The following is a 26,327-nucleotide window of genomic DNA, read 5'->3' on the forward strand; positions in this document are numbered from 1 at the left end:
AAAATATAGTGAAAGACAGTAAAAGTAGTCGTTGTGCAGATTGGTCCATTTCAGAATAATAGATATGATATGTTTTATAATGATTGATCATGAAAGTGTTCTCAAAGCTGGTAAAGGAGCAGCTAGTCTGAATGACTTTGTATACTGCAGGGTAGCTGGTGGATTCACTCCAGGTGGAACTAAAGTCTGATTTAACACTTGATTAGATTTCACATCATTCATCCACATCTGAGAAGTAACTAAAGGTATTAAATACATGCAGTGGAGTCAAAGTACACCATGTACCTCTGAAGTGCAGTAGAAGTACACCATGTACCTCTGAAGTGCAGTAGAAGTACACCATGCACCTCTGAAGTGCAGTAGAAGTACACCATGTACCTCTGAAGTGCAGTAGAAGTACACCATGTACCTCTGAACTGCAGTAAAAGTACACAGTACCTCTGTAGTGCAGTATAAGTACACCATGTACCTCTGAACTGCAGTAGAAGTACACAGTACCTCTGTAGTGCAGTAGAAGTACACAGCAGCATGAAGGCGTCTCTCTGTGCCCTCAGGGGGACTCCGGGGGGCCTCTGATCTGTGACGGGCAGCTGGAGGGCATCGTGTCCTGGGGAATCAGCTGCGCTAACCCCTACTTCCCCGGGGTCTACACCAAAGTGAGGAACTACGTGGGCTGGATCCAGAGGGTCATCGCTACGTTCTCTCCATGAAGACACGCTGCACACACCATGCTACACTCACTCTGTGGAAACACCTTATCACATTCTTCTTGACTTCCTGAGGGTTTGTTATATTAGTAACTCCACACTGTGGAGCGTAGAGCCATGGTTACCTGTCTCTTACAGATTAGACCTGTATTTATTACAATCCATGGGTTTTCATTCAATGTTCTTATGGAGAGATGAGATGAAGAAATGAATAGTGGTGGACTGATATGGGTTTTAAAATGGCCGATATTGTTTTTTTTCTTTTGCATCTGATTAAATAAAATAATAATGAGACACATGTATTCAACCAGTTCATTGACTCAGTTGGTGTTTGCTTCAGAAGGTGTGCATTGCTTTCAATTTGATTAGAATAATAAACAGTGTCAGTGGAAAGGGGCTCAGTCACATGTTTAAATAAATAATCAGAAAATTCTTACTTTTCTGAAAATCTCAAAATTGTGGCAGTTTTGTGTTTTTATGTCATCGTTTCTGAAGCTGCGGCGCTTTTCTCCAAATGTAAGTGTTTTGAGGCGTTTGGATCTGTCGGCCACTGCTGAACATTTTTCTCAGAGATGTTTGCAAGTTATTTTCGTCAAATAAATGTCTTTGAGATGCCAGTCTAGATTTTGTCTAGATATTTATTGTTATTTATTATTGAGAGGACACACTTTCATCACACTCCCTTTGCCTGGTTTAAGAACCACGATGGCTCCTGAATCATTTCAGTGGTGACTGGGTTCAAATAAAGCTGCTTGTTACACATTGTTCTGTCGGGGTTCTGTTCAGAGAGCAATCCTCTCCTGGCTCGCCAACATTATCTCATTCATACATCTTCAACTGGGATCAATGGTTTCACATTCACACCTGACACATTCAATTCAACAGGTCAGAACATGAGACTCCAGAACTCCATTTGAATATGTTTACTGTAGATTTAAAACATTACGACACACCAATCTGGTCTGCAGAGAGAATCCTCCGGTACATCCTGACTCCAGATGAAAGGAGACATGATGGTAACTGTCCCAGTGTCCACAGCCAGCACTGATTGGTGAATATGAAGAAGGGTTATATTGAAGTGACAGTGACTGCTGCCCTCTAGTGCTCAGAGGGAGGATGACAGCATGGCAGTGACTTGTTATTTAATCAGCGATCAGTACTGATGTGCATTATGATCATTCAGAATCAGCTTCATTAACAAACTGTGTGAACACATTCAGTTTCTCTCAGTGCTCGTACAAAAGGAGAACCAAGCTGAACCAAGCAAAGCGTGAACATTCATACATCTGGAGGAACAGCATGTGGAGACAGAGACACAGAGGCTGTCTACTAACCAGTCGCTCTGAATCTGAAGCTTTGTTGTCTCTGTGATCTGGTTTCAAAGAGCACAGATAACGTCTCTGCTGAGGGGCAAAGGAGCGGCAGGGAACGCTCTCGGGAAGAGTCCGTCTGATTGGTCAGAACTCTGGAGGTGGAAATCATAAAGTTTCTGACTCTTAGTTTCAGTTGTTTCTTTGAGTTTCCCTTTGTAATCTGCCTCAGGTCGGTTAATGTCTACCTTTACCACCGACATCTACCCAGAGGTGGACAGTTACTAAGATCATTTACTCAAGTACTGTAATAAGTCCAATTTGGAGGTACTTGTACTTAACTGAAGTGCTTCCATTTCCTGCAATTTCATACTTCTATTCCACAAATATTTACGTTTTTTTTTATCCAGTTACTTTGATGGTTCATAGAAATAGAAAATATTAGCTAATGAGTTACGATGGACTAATATAAAATACCTTTGAGTATAAAAGACATTACAGTTAGCTCCACCTTTACCAGCGGCACAGTTAAAATGATGAACACATGAATGCATTACTAAATATAACCCAGTGATATAATATATACTATATATCCCAGGAACCCAGGACTTCTACAGAGTATTTCTACACTGTAGTAGAATTACTACTTTAACTGCAGTAACAGATCTGAGTACTGGTGGTAACACGTGTGATTGATTTGACAGACGGTCAGTCGTGTAGAAACCAATATCAGCTGTGAGTGATCCAGTACACACTGATCTATGCTCAGCAGGGGGGGGGGGGTCTCACTCCTGCTGAGAACACAGAGACACTGAGGAGTCAGCGAAACCAAATAACCCAAACCCAGCGTAGAGAGGTTCAGTGAATGTGGTTCTGAAGGTGTGGAGGTGGGTCAGTGTGTCAGAGGAGACTCTGTAGAAGGAGAGAGAGCCAGCAGGATGATCCAGATACACTGCTACTCTACCAGAGGAGGAGGAGGGGGAGGGGCAGGAGGGGGAGGAGGAAGAGGAGGGGGAGGAGGTGGAGGAGATGTGTGTTACTGTGTTATTGTGCCTGACAGAGTAACCACCACCAGAGCACTCCAGAATCCAGGACTGATCATTCCCTCCATACAAACAGTCCTCTCTGTTTCCTCTCCTGCTGATTCCTCTGTAAGTCACTGATATATCAACCCCTCTTCTCCACTCGACCTCCCAGTAGCAGCGACCAATCAGAGCTTCTCTGCACATCAGCTGAGGCCAGGAGTCAAACCTCTCTGGATGATCAGGATATTTCTGCTGCTCTCTCACACGTGTCACCTTCCTGTTGTCCTCAGACAGTTGGAGTTTTCTGTGTGCTGTGTTTGAGTCCGGTGTGAGTCCACAGGAATCTGATGAGAGACACAGCAGGTATTAAAGGTTATTGATGTCCCTGTGATGTCCCAGGGTGAAGATGTTCATGACACACTTACACTTCCTGAGACCTGGCCTCAACCACCGGACTGCAGCAGGCTCCAGGCTGAAAGAGGGAGGGGGGGGGGGGGTCAGCATGGAAACATGACATGTCTTACAGGTCAGGTATGTTCACACCGGGCACGTTGCCATTACATGTAAAGTCAATGCAAAGACGTGGGTAGATGCAAATTCCAGGCGGAGGCCGAGGTCATATCGGTAAATGTTTTGCAATTGAGAGTCAAATTGCGTGACACTGTCATGACATTGAATCAGAAAACAAAAACAGCAACATCCAATCCCAGAGCTTGAAGATTAATCACGGGGTTTGTCAACGGGACTGTAGTCCCAAACGATAGCAGGGGATTATGGGTAGTGTAGTGTCTTCGGCCATCCTAAACTGAATTTTTTTTCGGATATCATATCGCATTAACAACACCACATCTGGCGTCACAGAGATCTTCTGTTACTGTCCTTTCTTCTTAGAGGAAGTTCAGAAACACGTAACTCTGGATTTATTTTAATGTTTGAGGAGCAATAAACGACAGCAGCTTGTTGGCATGTTAAAACTCTTATGTTCTGCCTCGCTCATGAGAGTAACAGCTGGAGAAATTACAGCCTCACCTACTGATTTCAAATGTGTGCTCTAAAATGATATTTATAAATGACTATTATATCATTAATATAAGCAAGACAATAAATGGCAAAGATATGTATTCAATACATTCATAAGAAACGTAACGTGGGAGAAAATACGTTTCTAGCTAAACGTAATTGAGAATGCAGTTTAGTGGGAACGTAACTTTTAGGAGACTGGGTTGCCATAATACATTCTGACGAAAAATACAAATGATTATGAATACAAATCAAATAAAAGAAGCCTCCCGTGAGTTACTACGAGCTCTAAAGTAGATTTAAAAACGTTTTATAGAATAAAAGCTCACTGCTGGATGTTGTAGAAATGCGTGTGTGCACCAGGACGAAGGAGCCTCATCCACTTTACATTGGGGTTGTTTGCGTGGTGCCGACACGTAAATGTAACAAAGTTCGTGACTCCACCACGCAATGCGGTGTTAAGGAGTCGTGGTGGAGTCACGCATTCTGGTGAGACCAGGTTGTCTTTATTAGTCACATTAATAATTTAATAATCCATTTTCTCTCTGCTGGTAAAGTAACGTGTGTTCTTCTATTTGAAGAGGGATCAGTAAGGCTCCCGTGACGGTTTGATTCAGAAGGAGTTTAAAGAATAAGATCCCTGATGTGGAGGTGACAGAATGTTTCTTTCCACTGTGTGCAACACGTCATAAGGGACCCACCATCTATCTTTATGCAAGGGATAATGTGCAGCGAGGCGTCTCTATGGGGAAAGAACACCTGAGTCTAGATCCCTCTGCAGGAGGTACTTTGACTATATTGTGATGATCATACTTTTCTACTTTTACTTCTAACATTTGGAATGCAGGACATTTTATTGTAACCGAGTATTACTATACGCTGGTACTTTTACTCAAGTGTAAGATCTGAACTCCCCCCCCCCCCAAAAAAAAAGGTTATTTTCATTTGACAAATCCTGCACTCAGCTTTGCTTTCTCCAGTATCTCTGAAATGCAGCCAGACGCTGCTTCTTTTTTAGGTTTTCGCTCATATCATGACTTTTTCCGACGCGCTTGCATTAAAATCCGGCTCCCAGTCTCCCCGTCGCTCTGTAGCCGGCCTGTACCACTACACATGGGCGTAGGAAGCATCCGGAATGTGGGGGGGACATTTTTAACGGGAGCTTTGGGGGTCCACTCCCCCCACGAAAAAAATAATAGATGTCCTGTATTCTGGTGTTTTTCAACAGGTGGTTTGATACTTGTACGTGGCTATACTAGCATGAGGAACATGATGGGTACATTTTGTAATTTCATCCAGTCGTAAAGAAAGGAAACATATTTGATTATTAATTCAGAGCCGTCTTTGAATTAATCAAAAGCAGTTTAAATGCCCATTTGTTGTACATTTATAAACAACAGTACATATTTGTGAGTGCATTGAGAGATATTGTTGTGGAGAGTCATTTATATATAAATCGCAAAATACATTTGTGAATCCTTCTGTGAGCATTTATTAATATTGAGACTGATCTGACTCCATACAGATGTTCAGTTCACCGAGTGTTCAAATACATGTTGCTCTTCTGTCTGTATTGGTCACATGATGCCCCTTGACTGAAATGCTTCCTGTTCAAGACCCCCACTGATTTCCTTAACGTCCTGGGATGAGAGTCCACATCTCAATTTACTCAAACTGTCATTTCCCTTTCATCACTCACCTCAGCAGCGGACCTCTCTCCTCTGTCCCTGTGTTCTGCCTCTGACTCACTCTCAAGCGCCTAGAGGTCAGGAGAGGTGGTGAAGTGATCACTATGTATTGAGCAGTCTACTCTTTCACATTGAATCAAGTCATACTGAATGTAAATACGACTGACTCTAAAGTAAGTCCCAGTCTGTGACATTGGACATTTTGAAGACTCAAAGTCCCAAGCAGTAGAATATTAGCTAGTCTCTGTAATGTGCACAGAAAATAAATAGTTAACTGAATGCTGGGATGGAAATGGCCTATAAGCACTCAGTAAAACATAAACACACAAAAAGCTTCTGAATGATAAGAAGTATAATTAAAACATAATGCACATTACCCTTTTGAGAGAGAGTACCTTAAAGAAGAATCTCTTCTGGAACTGAGGCTCCAGTCAAACACACTGACTGAGTCTCTATGGACATCATGGTGTTTCCATGAGCACAGAGAGATGGGGTTATTCATGTTCCCTGTTTACATGATAAATACTAGTAACCTGGAACTTCGATGCCTTTTCTCATCTAAACTATTCAGTGTTTGTTTCTCTCTATCGTGACATAAAGACCAAACCCCTCTCCAGAAGTGAGACGCTTTTGCCGCCATCACTGTTAACTGATGAACTGCTGCAGCTGAAGACTGACTTTCCTCTTCTTTGAAATGTTCTTATGTCCATGTTGTCTGGGGGAGAAGACATATCAAACCAAGAGATCGTCAGCTTTGATTTTCGCTTTATTAACAATGTCCTGAACACTTGGTGTGTGTGCCTTACCTCCGCTACCGGCATCGCTTCATACAACAGACCTGGGGCCTCATGTATAACGCCGTGCGTAGGATTGACGTGGGAAGGTTGATTACGTAGTAGAAATCCGAAAAATAGGTAGATAAATGTTCCGCCATTTTCCGATTCACCGAACATTGCGTACCGGCGAGGAAAGTGAGTACAGCACTTCCTACCGCCGGTTTCCCTTTATAAATCACAACCGACTCGAAATGCGGCGCAGCTTTTGCGGGCTTCACGTAACGCCCATATCTGCCTATAAATAGTCAAAGAAACGTCCATTCATTCATTCATTCATTCTTTCATTCATTTATTCATTCTTTCATTCATTCTTTCATTCATTCATTCATTCATTCCTTCATTCATTCTTTCATTCATTTATTCATTCATTCATTCATTCTTTCATTCATTCTTTCATTCTTTCATTCATTCATTCATTCATTCATTCATTCATTCTTTCATTCTTTCATTCATTCTTTCATTCATTCATTCATTCATTCATTCTTTCATTCATTCATTCATTCATTCATTCTTTCATTCATTAATTCTTTCATTCATTCATTCATTTTGACTGCATGGAGAAGATCGCAGGAATTGAGGACAGAACAGCTCAAACTTCTCACACCGTGTCAGATTCTGGTTATCTTGGGGAGGTGGAGATAAATCATATTGTTTGGTGGATGCAGTTTGAACCAGAGTAGCAGCATGGAGGTTGGATCGTCACCAAAATAAATAAATAAGTGGTCCGAAAAAGGTTCATGACAAAAAGAATACACGTAGCCTTCCTCAGGCAGTGTGTTTGTACCGGGGACAGGAGACCCCCCCTCTTGATGAGAAACTAAGAAATGATGGGGTGTCCCTCCGGAGTGGAGTCATGACGACTGGATCTGAATTATATTTTTGTATTTGGTGGTTTGTGTCCCAGCTTTCGATCAGCTGTGCGCAGCGCACTGCAGCCTGTGCATCTCAACCCCCCCCCCCCCCCCCTCCCCCCGCAGCAACTCTATATCCACCAGTTAAAGGAAATACAACTAATGTGTTGCGTAATACTAGCTGTACAGTTTACCTCATATGGTGTTCTTAGTTACCATACCTCCTGTGTTTTACGGGCGACTTATCAAGTCTTGGCAAACGGCATAAAACACGATTAAACATGTTTTAAACATAAAACCATGCTCGTATCATCGACCTATAGAAATGCAACACGGTGTCAGTTTAGACGTGATTCTGTCCTCCTGCTTACCGCATCATTTATGAGAAAACATTTCATAACATTAACACAACATATTCCAGGTGGTTTTAAATAACATATCCGTATTTATTTATTTCTCCCAGTTATGTTTTTGTGTGCACTGAGGAGTCTCAAACAGGCGTTTGTTAAATCATTTTAAGATTGGCTTTAATCAATGTTTGAAAATGAATTCTTCATATCTGATAAATGAGAGGTAACATTTTATTTATTATATTATTTTCACATATTTCTCTCCGTTCTTCCTTCTGCCAACGGTGTCGCAGTTTCTCGTCTCCCGTGTTTGTGCTTAGTGCGTACGCATGGGTTAGAGTTTGCGTGGAGGGCCGCATGTTTTCCCCTCAAGTTAGTATTTTATAAATCGCAAACATTGCGTAGAAACTGGTGTACGCCATTTTTTGAGCGCATATCCCTTTATACATGAGGCCCCTGAGCTGTCCAACTATGACAACACTCCTTGAACATGAGCGCGCTATGAGAATCTGCCTTGGTAGAAAGCAGCAGTGAAAACATGGTGCGGAGTTTCACTGATTTGGGTGCGGCGAGTGGATAGACCGATGCACGGATTTTCCACATGGTAAAAGTGGGGGGGTCTAAACTAATGATTTGAAAAAGTGGGGGGGACTTGTTCAAGTCCAAAGTCATCAAATTGGTGACTCGAGTCCAAGTCATGTGACTCGAGTCACCACCACTGGTATCAGCATGTCATTATTTCAGCATCTTTTTGAAAACGTGTATTACAAGGAAGTCACTGTAGAATATGTTATGGTATCTAACAGAGCATCTAAATGGAGATAAGTCCCGCCTCCTCTCCAGTGCATCTCGTTTGAGTGATGCGATTAAACACAGCTGGAAGTCCGGTTGAGCAATTAGAGTAATGAGAATCTTGTGTACGGTGTGAACGCACAATCAGTCTCTGAAATCATCTTATATGTCCACAAATTGCTGTTTTCTCTCTGCCTCCCTGTGCGCTTCATATTTCTGTGAAGCGCACAGAAATTCTCCTTTCTGATACCTGAATCCCTTTTATACTTCTCGGTTATTTAATGGTTTTATTCTGAATTTAAATCTGAACAAGGGTGGGGGGGGGGGCTACACACCCTGTTGCTTTGCTGCTGATATAATGATGATTATTCGAATCGTCAATGAAAAATCAACCAACTGATATATAATTCCAGGGCAGGCTCTTCTGATTGGATGTTTGCTAGGACTCAGAATAAACCATCTGGAAATGAATACGTTTATTTATTCATGTCACTTCCTGTGCTTAATCAGATAAATCTGTGTGAGCATTGAAACCCCCCCACTCTGTTTCTGTTGGTGGTTCCACGATGAACATTGACCCACTGAGGGGGGGTTAACTCTCAGTTGTGGAACATGTGTGTTTGATGCTAACAGCTGACGGCAGACAGTGTGAAGAGTCTATCAGCTCTGGGTGTTTCAGGTCATAGGAGCCAGTTTCTACCTCCTCTATCAGACTGAGAGCCTCTCCATACCTGAGCGTGTCCAGTCCAGCAGACAGCAGCCTCCCCCCTGAGGCTCCTGGATGATTGTAGCTCAGGTCCAGCTCTCTCAGATGGGAGGGGTTTAAAGCTGAGGCCAGAGCATCACAGCCTTCCTCTGTGATCAGACAGCCTGACAGCCTGCAGACACACAAACAAGCCGTCAGATCATCTGAGGGTCCAGGACTGGAAGGGGGCGGGGCTTATTATCTGCATCCCCTCTTGGTCATCTCTACACCTACAACTCCAGTCACTGCTTCAAGTTCAACTGGACAGCCATGGTAAGGGTCTTACTGATATGAACAGATCACAAAACAAAGGAATAGAGAATAATGTGAACAAAGACACAGAGAGAAGACTACAAGAAGATCTGCAGCTGACACACTCTCCTACAGTTTGGACATCGGACCTCCAACACCACCAGGTAGATCGTCTCAGACGCTCAGTGTGGCCTATCAGGGCTGCTCATTGTGGAGATTCATGTAGTATTTCAGAAATCATCCAGTGTTTGAAACAGAATAATGAAATGTTGTTTAACCAGCACCGTTTCAGATTCCTCTTTATTGTCATTCTCCTCACCTAATCTCTGAAGCTGATCCAGTCAGCCTACAGAAGAAGCTTTAATCTGAAGCTCATTTAAACTGCTTGTATCTGTGACCTCATCCTTTCAGTTGCTACCAAGCGGAAAACTCTGGGGAACAGCCGGGACGCCAATACGGAAGTGCCACACACTGCAGTTCATACATGGGCCGCTAGGGACTGACTGCAGAAAGGAGCATTTTCCATAGACCCCCAAAATGTTAAAATGCCCAACTTTACAGCAGAAAAAAACCTGTTTCTACCCATGGATGCAATAAATATTATTATCGATATAGTTAGATTCCAACTTCATGATTATGAATCTGTGAGTGAATTGTTTTCTAACACGACCCTTTTATTTATATTAGTTCTTAACGTTTTGGCATAAATTAGGGCGTGGTCACTTTGATGGACATGTTTCATGCCTCACTGTCAGCTAACAGCAACTTGTCCACTCAGCTAGGCTACAACCATAGAGGCTACAACGTTAGTTAGTCATAGTGCTGTACTTGACCCTTTAGCTTTAGCCGTGTTCGTGGTGATTGTGTGCTTGGTAGCTTAGCTTGTTACTTATTAGCCAGCTAAGGACGTAACCCTTTATACATACATATACATTTTAGTTTATGATTCAGCCTTGGGTAAGACTTTTATAGTCTATGGCTATGAGGCCCATAATGCTAAACGGGAGCAAATGTTAATAGGGGACCCAATTATCCCACTGTTGGCCGCCGGAGCTAACGGAGACGCAGGGGGCTAGCTCCAGCCGGCGTCCCGGAGCTAGCCCACTGCGGCTCCGTTAGGTCCGAGCGGTGGAGTCCGTCGTTATAACTGAAGATCAAGGAATGCAGCGAAACGCAGACTTGGTTCGCCTGCTGTAGTATTAGCTAAATAAATTATGTTGAACAAGGCTTATTAAGCTGAACATCACCACAATTGTTCTGCTATGTATCGGTACTTCTACTGCAACAAACTGCCTGTCCATCTAACGCTTCATTTGACCCTCACGCTTTAAAGAGACCCTGAGATAATTTACCCTCCCTGCTGCAGCGAAGGCTCGGTGCCCTCGGGTTTTGAGCCTGGTCTTGGGCACTATCAGTAGCAGCTGGTCAGCCGACCTTAAAGCTCTGACTGGGGTGTAGCGCTGGAGGAGTTCTGCTAAATAAGCCAGAGCCAGCCCATTTAGTGCTTTGAAAACAAATAAAAGGAGTTTAAAATCAATTCGCCAGTGCAATGAGGCCAGAATTGGGGTGATGTGGTCACGCTTTTTATGTCCAGTGAGAAGACGTGCAGCTGCGTTCTTCACTAGCTGCAGGCGTCTAATTGAGGCCTGGTCCATACCCACATACAGAGCATTTCAGTGGTCCAGTCTCGAGGTAACAAAGGCGTTAATGAACCTAGGAGCATTATGTACAGTAAAAAGAGGATGGAGCCCAGGATAGAGCCTTGGGGAACCCCACAGGTAAGAGGGGCTTTAGCAGAGAAGAAGGCACCTAGCTGCACTGAGAAGCTATGGTCTGTCAGGTAGGACCTGAACCATGCAAGGGCAGAGCCTGTGATACCAGCGGACTGTTCAAGCCGTGAAAACAGGATGCTATGGTCCACAGTGTCGAAGGCATCTGTCAGGTCTAACAGCACCAGGACAGCTGGGCTACCTGAGTCGGCGGCTAGGAGCAGATCATTAAAAACTCTTCAAAGGGCTGTTTCAGTGCTGTGCATGGGTTTGAAGCCAGACTGAAACTTTTCATGGATTCCATGCGTGGTTAAAAAAGACTGCAGCTGGGCGTAGACTACTCGCTCCAGGGCTTTAGATAAAAAAGGTAGCTGGGAGATGGGCCTAAAATGTGCGAGAAAGGAGGGGTCTAGATTTGTCTTTTTAAGTAGAGGCTTGACCACGGCATGTTTAAAGGCAACTGGGACACAACTAGGGCCAAAAGGGTGGGTGGAGGGGGTCTGGAGGAAAGGTTTGGGTGGACGGCCCAGGGCACGGCAGAGGCAGAGGAGGGGCGAAGGCTGCGGCGGGCAAACTCCGGGGGCCGGGAAAACTCTGGGGGCCGGCCAAAAGGACGGTCAGGAAGGCGGCGATGGGACCCCTGGCGGAACAAGGCATGGAGTTGGCTGGACCCCCCGACGGAAAAGGTGTCGGCGGAATGGAACAGGAGCCGGCTGGTCCCCCGGCGGGGAAGGGGCTTGAGTCCGTGCCCCCAACGGGACAGATGACGGCAAGACCACCGATAGGACAAGGGGGGCTGGATTTGGAGCTGAAAGCATGGCTGCTGGGGCTTGGACTGGTAGCCTGGATGCCAGCAAACGAGCTGGTCGCCTGGCCTTCCGTTTCTTAACAGACCGTTGGAGGCTCCGCGTACCTCCAAACGCCAGGTGGATCCTAAGAAGGGGTCTGAGGCTGGAGGCTGGCACTTGGGGCTGCCTGAGAATAGTCTTAGCCATTCAGGAAACAAGTTCCTTAGCCACGCCTCCTTGAGGGCAGACACTTTGGCCCCTCTAGACGAGGCTGTCTTCCAGTCTCCGTAAATGCACCCAAGCGTGTACTTTAGCTCGTACAGCTCTTGGTGGAAAGACAAATCTGCTGGGTCCATACTGGTCCGATTGTGCTGTCAGGATACTGGTATGAGGACCCAAACGCAGTAGAAAAGGGAACCAAGAAGTATTAACAAAAGGCGAGCTTTATTCAAAAAGCTGATTACAAACAAAAAAAAACAAAGAAACACTGATCGGGTGAAACAAGGAACAAGAACAAACTCACGGACAGGCAGGGAACAAACTCACAGACAACCCCTAACACTAACACACAAGGGTAATCACAAGACAATACACAGCTGGGAAGGGGAGGCAAAACACAGGCAGGAGGTGGACGCAATAAGACAATCAGGCACAAGAGGGAAACTAAAGACAGGAAGGCAAACACAGGAAGTAGGACCAGACAGGCACAAGGAGGAAAACATTTAAAAATAATCCAAAACCATGACATATTGTGTCTCATTTCACTTCAATTATGTTTTTGATGATGGTATTCCCCCAGCACAGCAGCATGGCTGATGCTGGTATTTACTTTTATTGCTGGCTAAGTCAAACTGTTCTGGTCTCTGACCTGAGAGTCTTCAGTTCACAGTGTGGACTCTCCAGTCCAGCAGACACCAGCTTCACTCCTGAATCCTGCAGGTCGTTGTTACTCAGGTCCAGATCTCTCAGACTAGAGGACTGGGAGCTGAGGACTGAGGACAGAGCTGCACAGCTTCTCTCTGACAGCTTACAGACACTCAGCCTGAAGAGAACATAATGAACAAAAAGATAAACAACATTTGTGTTTACAATTAATCACATTGGATAAGGTATGATATGCAAGTGAAAAGTAATTTTGAACAGACCATAAAACATAATCCTATGAAAATACTTCTAACATTTGTATATTAAGAACTCCTGAGCTGAGAAAGGCTGGTTAACGTACCTGGAGCTGATCGATCAAAGAAATATAAGAGAGATTTAACTAGGGACAGTTTTTTCAGAAATGCTCATTAAAGGGTTCAGCGTTAAAGCCCAGTGTAGACGCAGACATTAGAGTTTTTAAGATGTTTGTTTAATTTTTGTATGAAATGAAAACGAAATCCTTTGTTTTGCAGGCGTGCGCAACAAAATGTATAGAACAGAGGCACTGATTGTAGATAGATTAATGAATGTTGGTCGCTAAAAAGAAAGCTAGCTAAGGCTCTGGCTAAAGTAACGTCAGTTGAATGTAGCTAACCAAAATATGATGCATGCATGTGAACGTGTTGCATTACAAAGATACAGATGTGAGTGATGGTATTCCCACAGCAGAGCAGAATGGCTGATGCTGGTATTGACTTGTATTGCTGGCTAAGTCAAACTGTTCTGGTCTCTGACCTGAGAGTCTTCAGTTCACAGTGTGGACTCTCCAGTCCAGCAGACAGAAGCTTCACTCCTGAATCCTGCAGGTCGTTGTTACTCAGGTCCAGATCTCTCAGACTAGAGGACTGGGAGCTGAGGACTGAGGACAGAGCTGCACAGCTTCTCTCTGATAGGTTACAGACACTCAGCCTGAAGAGAACATAATGAATAAAAAGACAAACAACATTTGTGTTTACAATTAATCACATTGGATAAGGTATGATATGCAAGTGAAAAGTAATTTTGAACAGGCCATAAAACATAATCCTATGAAAATACTTCAAACATTTTTACACTACGAAATCCTGAATAAGTGGACATTAAGAAATCCTGAGCTGAGAAAGGCCGGTTAACGTACCTGGAGCTGATCGATCAGAGAAATATAAGAGGTTTAACCGGGGAACGTATTTCAGAAATGCTTTAAAGGGCAGCGTTAAAGACCTGTGTAGACGCAGAAATTAGAGATTTCAAGATGTTTCATTTATTTTTATAAATACAAACGAAACCCTTTTGCAGACGTGCGCTACAAATATATAGAAAAGAGACACTGATTGTCGGTTTTACATTGATTCATTAATTTATGTTGGTTGCTAAAACAAAGCTAGCTAAGGCTCTGGCTAAAGTAACGTCAGTTAAATGTAGCTAACCAAAATATGATGCATGCATGTGAACGTGTTGCATTACAAAGATACAGATGTGAGTGATGGTATTCCCACAGCACAGCAGCATGGCTGATGTTGGTATTTACTTTTATTGCTGGCTAAGTCAAACTGTTCTGGTCTCTGACCTGAGAGTCTTCAGTTCACAGTGTGGACTCTCCAGTCCAGCAGACAGCAGCTTCACTCCTGAATCCTGCAGGTCGTTGTTACTCAGGTCCAGATCTCTCAGACTAGAGGACTGGGAGCTGAGGACTGAGGACAGAGCTTCACAGCTTCTCTCTGACAGCTTAGAGACACTCAGCCTGAAGAGAACGTAATGAACAAAAATACAAACAACATTTGTGTTTAAAATTAATCATACTGGATAAGATATGATATTTAAGTGAAAAGTAATTTTGAACAGACCATAAAACATAATCCTATGAAAATACTTCAAATATTTTAACACTGAAAATCCTGAATAAGTGGACATTAAGAAATCCTGAGCTGAGAAACGCCGGTTAACGTACCTGGAGCTGATCGATCAAAGAAATATAAGATGTTTAACCAGGGATCGTCTTTTCAGAAATGCTTTAGAGGGCAGCGTGAAAGCCACGTGTAGATGCAGAAATTAGAGATTTCAAAATGTTTAATTTTTTTATTAAATAAAAACTAACCCTTTTTTGCAGACGGGCGCTACAAATATATAGAACAGAGGCACTGATTGTCGTATGTGGTTTGACATTGATAAATCAAGTTATGTTAGTTGCTTAAACAAAGCTAGCTAAGGCTTTGGCTAACGTCAGTTGAATGTAGCTAACCAAAATATGATGCATGCATGTGAATGTATAAGTATTGACTTGTATTGCTGGCTAAGTCAAACTGTTCTGGTCTCTGACCTGAGAGTCTCCAGTTCACAGTGTGGACTCTCCAGTCCAGCAGACAGCAGCTTCACTCCTGAATCCTGCAGGTCGTTGTTACTCAGGTCCAGATCTCTCAGACTAGAGGACTGGGAGCTGAGGACTGAGGACAGAGCTGCACAGCTTCTCTCTGACAGGTTGCAGCCACTAAGCCTGAAGAGACGATGAGGACAACAGTTATTCAGAAGACAGCACTTTATTAACCTGTTAAGCCCTGAGCCTGTTTTTCAGGTCTTAGGCTCGAAAATGACATTCCCAGAACAAATGACCATATCTTCCCTTCTGAAAGGGTTAAATTATTAATCTTTTTTCTCAAAGTAATGATAAACCTGTGAGTTGGATGTAGAAAAGTCAGAATCAATATAGATTTTTTTATTTTAAAGAAAATTCAGATTGAACACAGTAAAAAAAAAAGGAAATTATTGTGTCTGTCCAAAAGAAATGTTTTACTTACAGTGAAACCCACCCTTGAATGATGGTAAGGTAGACTAAAAGCTTTAGGAATCCAAAGTACAACATATAATAAGTACCCTGTATCAAGATTGATGCAAAACAAGTGAAATCTGACCTTTTTAGAGAGGTTTAGCCAAAGAAAACACTTCTGGGGTCATTTGGGTGGATTTTCCATATCTCTGGCCCCCCTTGGTCCGGTAGAAAAACCGGAAGCTGCGCTAACCTCTGGTGGCTACCATTAGCAGCTAATTTTCATTCTCCGATTTTTGCATAGAAATGGAATTATGGATTATCAATAATTGTTTCAAAGTGACAGACGCATTGCTATAACCTATGGATTAACATTCAGCCGCGTTTTTTCTCGTTTTAATGCCATTGAACACGACTTTTGATCAGAATAACAGCTAAGGTGAGCATATCTCCGTGTTTTGCTACCTAAAGCTACTCGTGTGTTGTCTGTGTTTGCTTCCCCTGTCACGAGTTCAGGTCGCTCAGTGATGATCCTTATACTTCTATAATCTGTGGACTCTCAGGATGTTATAATAATAATAATAATAATAATCCTTATGTAAGTAGTGTGGAAATGGAGTGATGGCATCACACTACTCAGCCTCCCCGGGAAAGTTTACTTTAAGGTACTCGAAAGGAGGGTCAGGCCGATTGTCGAACCTCAGATTGAGGAGGAACAATGCGGATTCCGTCCTGGTCGTGGAACGACGGATCAGCTTTTTACTGTCGCAAGGATCCCGGAGGGGGCCTGGGAGTACGCTTATCCAGTCTACATGTGTTTTGTAGACTTGGAGAAGGCGTATGACCGGGTTCCCAGGGAGTCACTGTGGGAGGTGCTGCGGGAGTATGGGGTGAGGGGGTCTCTACCCAGGGCCATCCAATCTCTGTACTCCCAAAGCGAGAGCTGTCACTGGGTCCTCGGCAGTAAGTCGGACCCATTTCAGGTGAGGGTTGGCCTCCGCCAGGGCTGCGCTTTGTCACCAATCCTGTTTGTAATATACATGGATCGGATTTCGAGGCGTAGTCGTGGGGGGGGGGGGGTCTGCAGTTTGGTGGACTAAGGATTGCACCACTGCTTTTTGCAGATGATGTGGTTCTGATGGCTTCATCGGTCTGCGACCTTCAGCACTCACTGGATCGGTTCGCAACCGAGTGTGAAGCGGCTGGGATGAGGATCAGCACCTCCAAATCTGAGGCCATGGTTCTCAGCAGGAAACCGATGGACTGTCCACTCCAAGTAGGGAATGAGTCCTTACCCCAAGTGAAGGAGTTCAAGTATCTCGAGTGAGGGAACAATGGAGCGTGAGATGGGTCGGAGAATCGGAGCAGCGGGAGCGGTACTGCAGTCACTTTACCCCACCGTTGTGACGAAAAGGGAGCTGAGCCAGAAGGCAAAGCTCTCTGTCTACCGCGCCATTTTGGTTCCTACCCTCACCTATGGTCATGAAGGATGGGTCATGACCGAAAGAACGAGATCGCGGATACAAGCGGTCGAGATGGGTTTTCTCCGCAGGGTGGCTGGTGTCTCCCTTAGGGATAAGGTGAGAAGTTCGGTCATCCGGGAGGGACTCTGAGTTGAACCGCTCCTCCTTGGCATCGAAAGGAGCCAGTTGAGGTGGTTCGGGCACCTAGTTAGGATGCCACCTGGGCGCCTCCCTAGGGAGGTGTTCCAGGCACGTCCAGCTGGGAGACCAAGGGGTAGACCTAGGACCAGGTGGAGGGATTATATCTCTTCTCTGGCCTGGGAGCGCCTTGGGACCCCCCAGTCAGAGCTGGTTGATGAGGGGAAAAGAAAGTTTGGGGCTCTTTGCTGGAACTGCTACCTCCGCGACCCGACCACGGATAAGCGGGAGAAGATGGATGGATGGATGGATAATCCTTATATTTATTATAGCGCTTTATCAATGACTCTCAAAGCGCTTTACAAAATACACATTACACATACAGATCATACATGTAATGGTCATGTACTGTGGACAATACCCACAGGAGCAAGTTCAGGTGAAGTGTCTTGCCCAAGGACACAAGCTAGTTATCTAAGCTTGTTTGTGCAGATCCAATAAGTATATTGATCAGTGTAGCTAGAGCTCTGTGCTAACGGCCTTAAGATTGTTTCGTAGTAATTCATAGGCTCGGCGCTAGCTTTGTGGGTTGAAAAAAAAATCCCGTTACATGGATATAAAACATTCATAGTTTATTGAATATTAAGACGCCCTCAGACGCTGTTTCCTGCAGATGACGCGTTTTCCCCCCAGTATCATGGGTGCGGTGTAGAAGAGGTTAATAACTGATTCACTAAACCAAATGATCTCTGTACTTACAGAGCTTTGTTGGAGGCTTTGACCACTGGCAGCATCCTCAGAAGAGCCTCCTCTGAAGAAGAGTATCTCTTCAGGTCAAACACCTCCAGATCTTCTCCTGATGACAGTAAGATGAAGACCAGAGCTGACCACTGAGCAGGAGACAGATTATCTGTGGAGAGACTTCCTGAACTCAGGTACTGTTGGATCTGCTCCACTAGAGAACCATCATTCAGTTCATTCAGACAGTGGAACAGGTTGATGCTTCTCTCTGCAGACAGATCCTTTTCTATCTTCTTCTTGATGTACTGGACTGTTTCCTGGTTGATCTCTGAGCTACTTCCTGTTTCTGTGAGCAGGCCTCGTAGGAGTTTCTGATTGGTCTCCAGTGAAAGACCCAGGAGGAAGCGGAGGAACAAGTCCAGGTGTCCGTTTGGACTCTGTAAGGCCTGGTCCACAGCACTCTGGTAGAGATCTGTTAGTTTAGGTTTGGCTTTGGGTTTGGATCTGAAGACTTTAGGACGCCTGGAGGTTGTTGGTTCTTCTGCCAGCAGGTTGACTCCAGACTTGATGAAGGTCCGATGGACATGAAGAGCAGCCAGAAACTCCTGAACGCTCAGATGGACGAAGCAGAACACCTTGTCCTGGTACAGTCCTCTCTCCTCTCTAAAGACCTGTGTGAACACTCCTGAGTACACTGAGGCTGCTCTGATATCGATGCCACACTCTGTCAGGTCGGACTCATAGAAGATCAGGTTGCCTTTCTGCAGCTGCTCAAAAGCCAGTTTCCCCAGAGCCTCCATCATCTTCCTGCTCTCTGGACTCCAGTGTGGATCTGTCTCAGCCCCTCCATCATACTTGATGTTCCTCACTTTGGACTGAACCACCAGGAAGTGGATGTACATCTCAGTCAGGGTCTTGGGCAGCTCTCCCCGCTCTCTGGTTTTCAACACCTCCTCCAGAACTGAAGCAGAGATCCAGCAGAAGACTGGGATGTGGCACATGATGTGGAGGCTTCGTGAGGTCTTGATGTGGGAGATGATGGTGCCGGCCTGCTTCTGATCTCTGAACCTCTTCCTGAAGTACTCCTCCTTCTGTGGGTCAGTGAACCCTCGGACCTCTGTCACCATGTCCACACACTCAGGAGGGATCTGATTGGCTGCTGCAGGTCGTGTGGTTATCCAGAGGCGAGCAGAGGGAAGCAGCTTCCCCCTGATGAGGTTTGTCAGCAGCACATCCACTGAGGTGGACTCTGTGACATCAGTCAGGATCTCAGTGTTGAGGAAGTCCAGAGGAAGTCGACTCTCATCCAGACCGTCAAAGATGAACACAACCGGGAACTGATCAAACCTGCAGATTCCTGCGTCTCTGGTTTCAGAGAAGAAGTGATGAACAAGTTCCACCAAGCTGTACTTGTTCTCTCTCACCACATTCAGCTCTCTGAAGGTGAATGGAAATATGAACTGGATGTCCTGGTTGGCTTTGCCTTCAGCCCAGTCCAGAGTGAACTTCTGTGTTAAGACTGTTTTCCCAATGCCAGCCACGCCCTTTGTCAGCACTGCTCTGATTGGTGCATCTCTTCCAGGTGAGGCTTTAAAGAGGTCTTCTTGTCTGATGGTTGTTTCTGGTCTGTCTGGTTTCCTGGATGCTGTTTCAATCTGTCTGACCTCATGTTCAGCATTGACCTCTGCAGACCCCCCCTCTGTGATGTAGAGCTCTGTGTAGATCTGGTTCAGAAGGGTTGGGTTTCCTGCTTTAGCAATGCCCTCAAACACACACTGGAACCTCTCCTTCAGGGTGGATTTGAGTTTACGCTGACACTCTGTAGCAACCGTTCCTGAAAGAACACACAACAAAGATCATGAGGTCACACTGTAACTCTGGTTCTCTGAATGAAGTATGGATATATGTTGGTCTCTTGAGACATCAGCAGAGGAGACATTTATCCAGAGTGTTAACTCTCTATAGAAACCCTCTTACCGCTCTGCAGACGGTCAGCCAGCTCCTCCTGCTTCATGCTCCTCAGGAAGTGCAGTGTGATGTTCAGGAAGGCCTCTCTGCTCCTCCTCTGCTCTTCATCCTCAGCCTCCAGCACCTCCTCATCCTCACTTTGACTCTCTAAGCCTTCTGGGTAATCTGAACTCAGAGCCTTCTGGAACTTCTTCAGCTCGCTCTTCACAAAGGTGACGATGTGGTCCTCCAGCAGCTGGAACATCACATGAAGGACACAAACTATAAACCATGGATCCAAACATCAGATCCGGACAGACTGACTCTCTGAAAGTGCAGCATGGAGATGACTGTGAACAGAAGAGAGGTCAAGTATCTGTAGTACATGTACTCACCGTGAATATGGAGTCCAGCTGTGTCTGATGCTGCTGGGCAGACTGACCACCGGGAACCTCCCAGCTCTCCTGGTCCCCTCTGTGGAGGAACCATGAAGCATTAGCTCACATGATGTCTGTCCACACAGAGACACACTCAGGGTAAAGGAGGACAGGGAAACAGGCTGGTGGTCCTGTGCGTCAGCGGGAACTTTGCACTTCAGGGATACAGGGGAAGAAATCATTATTTGATCCCTTGCAGATTTTGTAAGTTTACCCACTTACAAAGACATGAACAGTCTATCATTGTAATGGTAGCGTTGCTTTACTAATAAGAGACAGAATATAAAAAAGAATATCCAGAAATGTACGTCATATAAGAGACATACATTAATTTGCATTTCATTTTGTGAAATAAGTATTTGATCCCCTTACAACCAACGCTAATTCTGGCTCCCACAGACCGGTTACACAAGTCCTCTTCCTTTAACATTCAAGCCCTGAGCCTGTTTTTCAGGTTTCAGGCTCGAAAATGACATTCCCAGAACAAATGACCATATCTTCACTTCTAAAAGGGTAAAATTAATTATCTTTTTTCTCAAAGTAATGATAAACCTGTGAGTTGGATGTAGAAGAGTCAGAATCAATACATATGTTTTTATTTTAAAGAAAATTCAGATTGAACATAATATCCGTCCGTCCAAAATATCTTTTTTAATTATAGTGAAAACTACCCTTGGATGATGGTAAGGTAGACTAAAAGCTTTAGGAATCCAAAGTATAACATATAATAAGTACCCTGTATCAAGATTGATGCAAAACAAGAGACATTTGACCTTTTTAGAGAGGTTTAGAAAAAAAAACTCCACCTCTGTGATTTGGGTGGAAATGGGGGTTTTACCGTTTCTCTGGAACCCATTGGTCGATTTTGACGAATAAAATCTCTTTTTGACCGTTAGAGCCAATAGAATCTAAGGGGAATCTCCCCACACACACACACGGTAAAATAAAAAGGTGGGGGCTTTGCACATGCAGTTTTGCATCAGAGTGAAGCTATCTCTCGCTCTGACATCTGGAAACGGAAAAGCAGGTTTATTCCTCATGGATTATCAGAAATAATTTCAAAGGGACACAGACACATTGGATTAACCTATGGATTAACTTCAGCAGCGTTTTTATCACTTTAATGCCATCGAAGACCACTTTTGACCAGACAACGACCAAGGTAAGCGATGTTAGCGTTTTTAGCTACCTAGCGCCACATGTTTTGATGTCTGTTTTTGTTTATAAAAGTCGCGAGTTCTAATTATGGAGTGATAATGTATGTACCCATCGATTCTGTGTCATCTCACGATGCGAATCGATAGGTTGGATGTGCAGAAAGGATACGAGTCCGACCCTTGTCAATTAACTACAGGGGTCCCTCAGGGCTCGGTTCTTGGTCCCCTCCTCTTCTCCCTGTACACAAACTCGCTCGGGTCTGTCATTAGCCCGCATGGTTTTTCATACCACTGCTACGCTGACGACACCCAACTAATTCTGTCCTTTCCCCGCTCAGAGACCCAGGTCGTCGCACGCATCTCTGCTTGCCTAGCAGACATCTCTCGGTGGATGTCTGCTCATCACCTCAAGCTCAACCTTGACAAGACTGAACTGCTCTTCCTTCCGGGAAAAGATTGTCCCACTCTTGACCTGACAATCAACATCGGCCCCTCTGTTGTTTCCCCGACTCAGACTGCAAGGAATCTGGGTGTGGTCCTAGATAACAAATTGTCCTTCACTGCAAACATCGCTGCTACAACCCGCTGCTGCAGATACACGCTTTACAACATCAGGAGGATACGTCCCCAGCTGACCCAGACATCAGCGCAGATTCTGGTCCAGGCTCTCGTCATCTCACGCCTAGACTACTGCAACTCCCTCCTGGCTGGTCTACCTGCATGTGCCATCCGACCTCTGCAGCTCATCCAGAATGCAGCGGCTCGTCTGGTCTTCAACCTTCCCAAATTCTCCCACACCACACCGCTCCTCCGCTCCCTTCACTGGCTTCCAGTAACTGCTAGAATCCACTTCAAGACACTGGTACTTGCGTACCATGCTGTGAATGGATCTGGCCCTTCCTACATCCAGGACATGGTTAAACCGTACACCCCAGCACGTGCACTCCGCTCTGCATCAGCCAAACAGCTCGCTGCACCCGCACTGCGAGGGGGACCCAAGTTCCCGTCAGCAAAAACACGTGGGTTTGCTATCCTGGCTCCAAAATGGTGGAATGAGCTCCCCATTGAAATCAGGACAGCAGATAGCTTACACATCTTCCGACGCAAACTGAAAACTCATCTCTTTAGACTCCACTTCGAGCGATAGAATGACTAACAAAGCACTTATATACTAATAAAGGGCTGGCTTTCTAAATGCCAGTTGAGTAGCACTTGAAATGTTTGGCTCTATGAAACCTGATGTACTTATATGATTCTGTTTTCTTAAAGGTTGTATCTTCCTGGTCGAATGCACTTATTGTAAGTCGCTTTGGATAAAAGCGTCAGCTAAATGCAATGTAATGTAATGTAATAACATAATAAGGTTTTATGAGTGAGTTTCTGGGCAGTAATCTGTTAGCATTTTTCGCTCGTTGCTAGTTCAGAGGCTCAACGTTAGCATTGTGTGGTTTTTTTCAAAAATGTTTTTAAATGATCAGTTAGATGAGTTTCTTCCCGTTACATTGATATAAAACATTCACAGTTTATTAAATGAACATGCCCTCAGACACTGTTTCCTGCAAGATGTTGCGGGAGGGCCCCGGTACCGGGTCTCTCGGGCTTAACAGGTTAAGAAAGTACTCATAATGTCAACTTGTTACCTGTATATAAGACACTTGTTCACAGAATCAATGAATCAGATTCCAACCCCTCCACCATGGGTGAGACTAAAGAGCTGTCTAAGGACCTCAGGGACAAGATTGTAGACCTGCCAAAGGCTGGGATCGGCTGCGAGACCATCAGAAAGCAGCTTGGTGAGAACGAGACAACTGTTGGTGCAATTATTCGGAAATGGAAGAAACACAAAATGAGAATCAATGGCCCTCGCTCTGGGGCTCAACGCAAGATTTCGCCCCGTGGGGTATTGATGATCATGAGAAACTCCTGCAGCGCCCGCAAGGTCCCCCTGATCGAGAAGGCACATACAGGCCCATCTGAAGTTTGACAGGATGAGGTATATATATTGAAGTGGACGTACACTTCAAAGGATCGAGTGGCTCAGTTTTGGAAATGATTGGACAACCTTTGGTTTTCGACGATTTTAGGAATGAAGCCTGATAGCTCAAAAACTGAAGTTTCTCTGATTTTCATGAACTCTGCGGTTATGTATTTGAAGTGTACTGTACACCTTAAATACTGAAGAGCTCAGGCATTTGAAACGTACATGACCGTGTCTCCACAATGCATTGAGACAGGGAGCTGATACTTGGACTGTGCTATCTTGGCCACCCTATGATTTATTGGTGTGCAAATGGAGTGAATGGGACCATTTAAAAAATGTATAAGTTCTGCATGGCCTCCAAACTTGGTACAGGGACACATGGGGCCCATTGGCCGCTTCCTACCGGCGTCAGGCAATTTGTTTATGAAGTGGCCGTAGCAAGTCCACTTCATGCACTCTGTACATGTCCGGGAAAAACCCATCTTATGGATGTCCATAAGTATGCCCTTTCCCTAAGTCACCGTTAAAATAAACCTATAATTAAAATGAGAGACTGTTCATTTCTTTGTAAGAGGGCAAAAGTACAACATCTGCAGGGATCAAATAATGATTTCCTTCACTGTATTTATTTCCAGCTGCTGTTGAAGACCAGAGGATTCTGTCCATCCTTCATTCTGGTCTTCCTGAAACGTGGCTGTGTGGATAGAGACTGGACTCTGCAGCTGGCTAACAGCTGTTCATCAGGAAGAGGACAGACCTAGGGACCGTTCTTACACCAGCCCCCGTTACCCCCCCAGCTCCACCTCCAGCCCCACAGCAGGGGTCAGGGTTCAACTGGAAGTAGAGCTGGTTGTGACTTTGATGAGGGTTCAGTCTCCTCCATCAGAAGTGTTTGTGAGATGGTGGAACAGCTTCTGAACAGCCTGAGTTTTCAGATGGAGTTTCACTGCCCCTCTCAGTGTGGACGTTCACAAACAATTAGACCAGAGGAGGGGTCTGACAAGACTTCATACCGACTACTTTTATTCTATCATAACCGGACTCTTACTATGAGTTACAGCTTACCTCTGATCAGCAGATGGAGGTTGTCCTGCAAAGTTTATGACGTCGTCCTTCGAGTTGTCGCTCTTTAGGGACAGACAGCTGGGAGAGTCTGGTCTCTGCTGCTGGACCCTGAAACAGAAACAGATGCAGACATTGGCACGCTGGAGAAAACTGATGAAAAAAATGTTAAACCTAAAGTCACGTTATATAACGGTATAAATCACTCTGTATTGCCGATGTCTCAACAGACCATAATGAAAATTTAAAACCAAGACCTTCCGGACTTTGTGAAGGACTCTAGAAGATTTTCAGAGAAAATCCTGAAGACGTGAAGTTTATCTACAAAGGGCCTGTCCTCTCTTCAGCTGCGCTACAGCCAGCAGTGGGAAGCTAACGTAAAAACATCTCTTTAGTGGAGAACATCAGCGAGTTCATGCAGACTGATCCGGCTGCTAAAGTGCTGAGCTTGCTGTTTGCAGATGTAAGTTAAAGATAGAGCGTTAACCATAGATAGCATGCTCGCTAACGTTACCGTAGCATAAATATTATATTGCATCCGACTACTTTTATTCTATCATAACCGGACTCTTACTATGAGTTACAGCTTACCTCTGATCAGCAGATGGAGGTTGTCCTGCAAAGTTTATGCAAAATTCCTTCGAGCAGTCGCTCTCTAGGGAACGACAGCTGGGAGAGGCTGGTCTCTGCTGCTGGACCCTCAGACACGTTTACACGGAGACGAAACGGGTTGTATCCGCTACAGTTCTCTATCGTATGGACGGTTCGTCCACACGAGGCCGTAACAGAACCGCGGAAACGGAGCACTCAAACGGTAACGGCTCCCAAGGTGGGTAGATCTGCGGACGAAACGCTCCGGGGGGCCTAATGGCTACGTGTGTACGTCCTACACGATCAGTTCCTGATAACGATGAAGCCATAGCCCCGCCTCTCCCCACCTCTGCTGCTCACTGCTGATGCTACAGATGTTAGTGCAAAATCTACAGCTCCTCTACCACAACCATCAGCAACAAGTGGACATGGAGAACTCGAACTACACTGCAGAAAATAAACAGAAGGGGCAACCAGGCAACCATGGCAACCATGCTCGGGGGGTCTTATTCTCTGCTTTTGGTGTATTTTGTGGCCGGAAGTACAGCGCCACTTACAGGCCCAACATATGTACTACAGCGTCTCCAGCGGGTCGAGCGGTCTCGTGTGGATGGACACGTTTCTTGAGCCGATACCGTGTGCATGTGTGACATGTGTGAAAAGATCTCTAATACTAGAGAAAAGTAAGAAGTCTTAGATAGATGCTGTGTAACGAGAAAGGGTTTAGACTCTACTGAAGAAGCTGTGCATGTTTTCTACTTGCTGTACTTTTGGTAATGCAATTGACTAGAGTAAAGTTCTTCCTGAGGAAACACCGCTCTCACTCTCCTGATTATCCGTCCCATTTATAAGGCCGTAAAACATGCTGGAGAAAAACTGCTGGAGAAGACTTTATACCGACTGGTTTTATTCTATCATAACCGGACTCTTACTATGAGTCACAGCTTACTTCTGATCAGCAGATGGAGGTCGTCCTTTAAAGTTTATGACGTCGTCCTTCGAGTTGTCGCTCT

At 44.8% G+C, this 26,327-nt stretch overlaps 1 protein-coding gene across 1 annotated transcript; it reads right to left on the reverse strand.

Moving 5' to 3' along the window:
• Nucleotides 1-1,161: 1,161 nt before the first annotated feature.
• Nucleotides 1,162-24,823, reverse strand: LOC307036280 (NLR family CARD domain-containing protein 3-like). The gene is made up of 11 exons (XM_079676435.1): nucleotides 24,727-24,823; nucleotides 20,482-20,560; nucleotides 20,117-20,342; nucleotides 18,158-19,973; nucleotides 15,354-15,527; nucleotides 14,604-14,777; nucleotides 13,793-13,966; nucleotides 13,002-13,175; nucleotides 9,311-9,457; nucleotides 3,468-3,514; nucleotides 1,162-3,386 (listed from the first exon to the last, which is right to left on the reverse strand). The coding sequence occupies exons 3-11, from the start codon at nucleotides 20,151-20,153 to the stop codon at nucleotides 2,803-2,805; spliced, it is 3,327 nt and encodes a 1,108-aa protein (XP_079532561.1). The 5' UTR covers nucleotides 20,154-20,342; nucleotides 20,482-20,560; nucleotides 24,727-24,823; the 3' UTR covers nucleotides 1,162-2,802.
• Nucleotides 24,824-26,327: the final 1,504 nt, after the last annotated feature.

The sequence above is a fragment of the Notothenia rossii genome (genome assembly GCF_949606895.1).
Source record: "Notothenia rossii genome assembly, chromosome: 4".
Classification (NCBI taxonomy): Eukaryota; Metazoa; Chordata; class Actinopteri; order Perciformes; family Nototheniidae; genus Notothenia; species Notothenia rossii.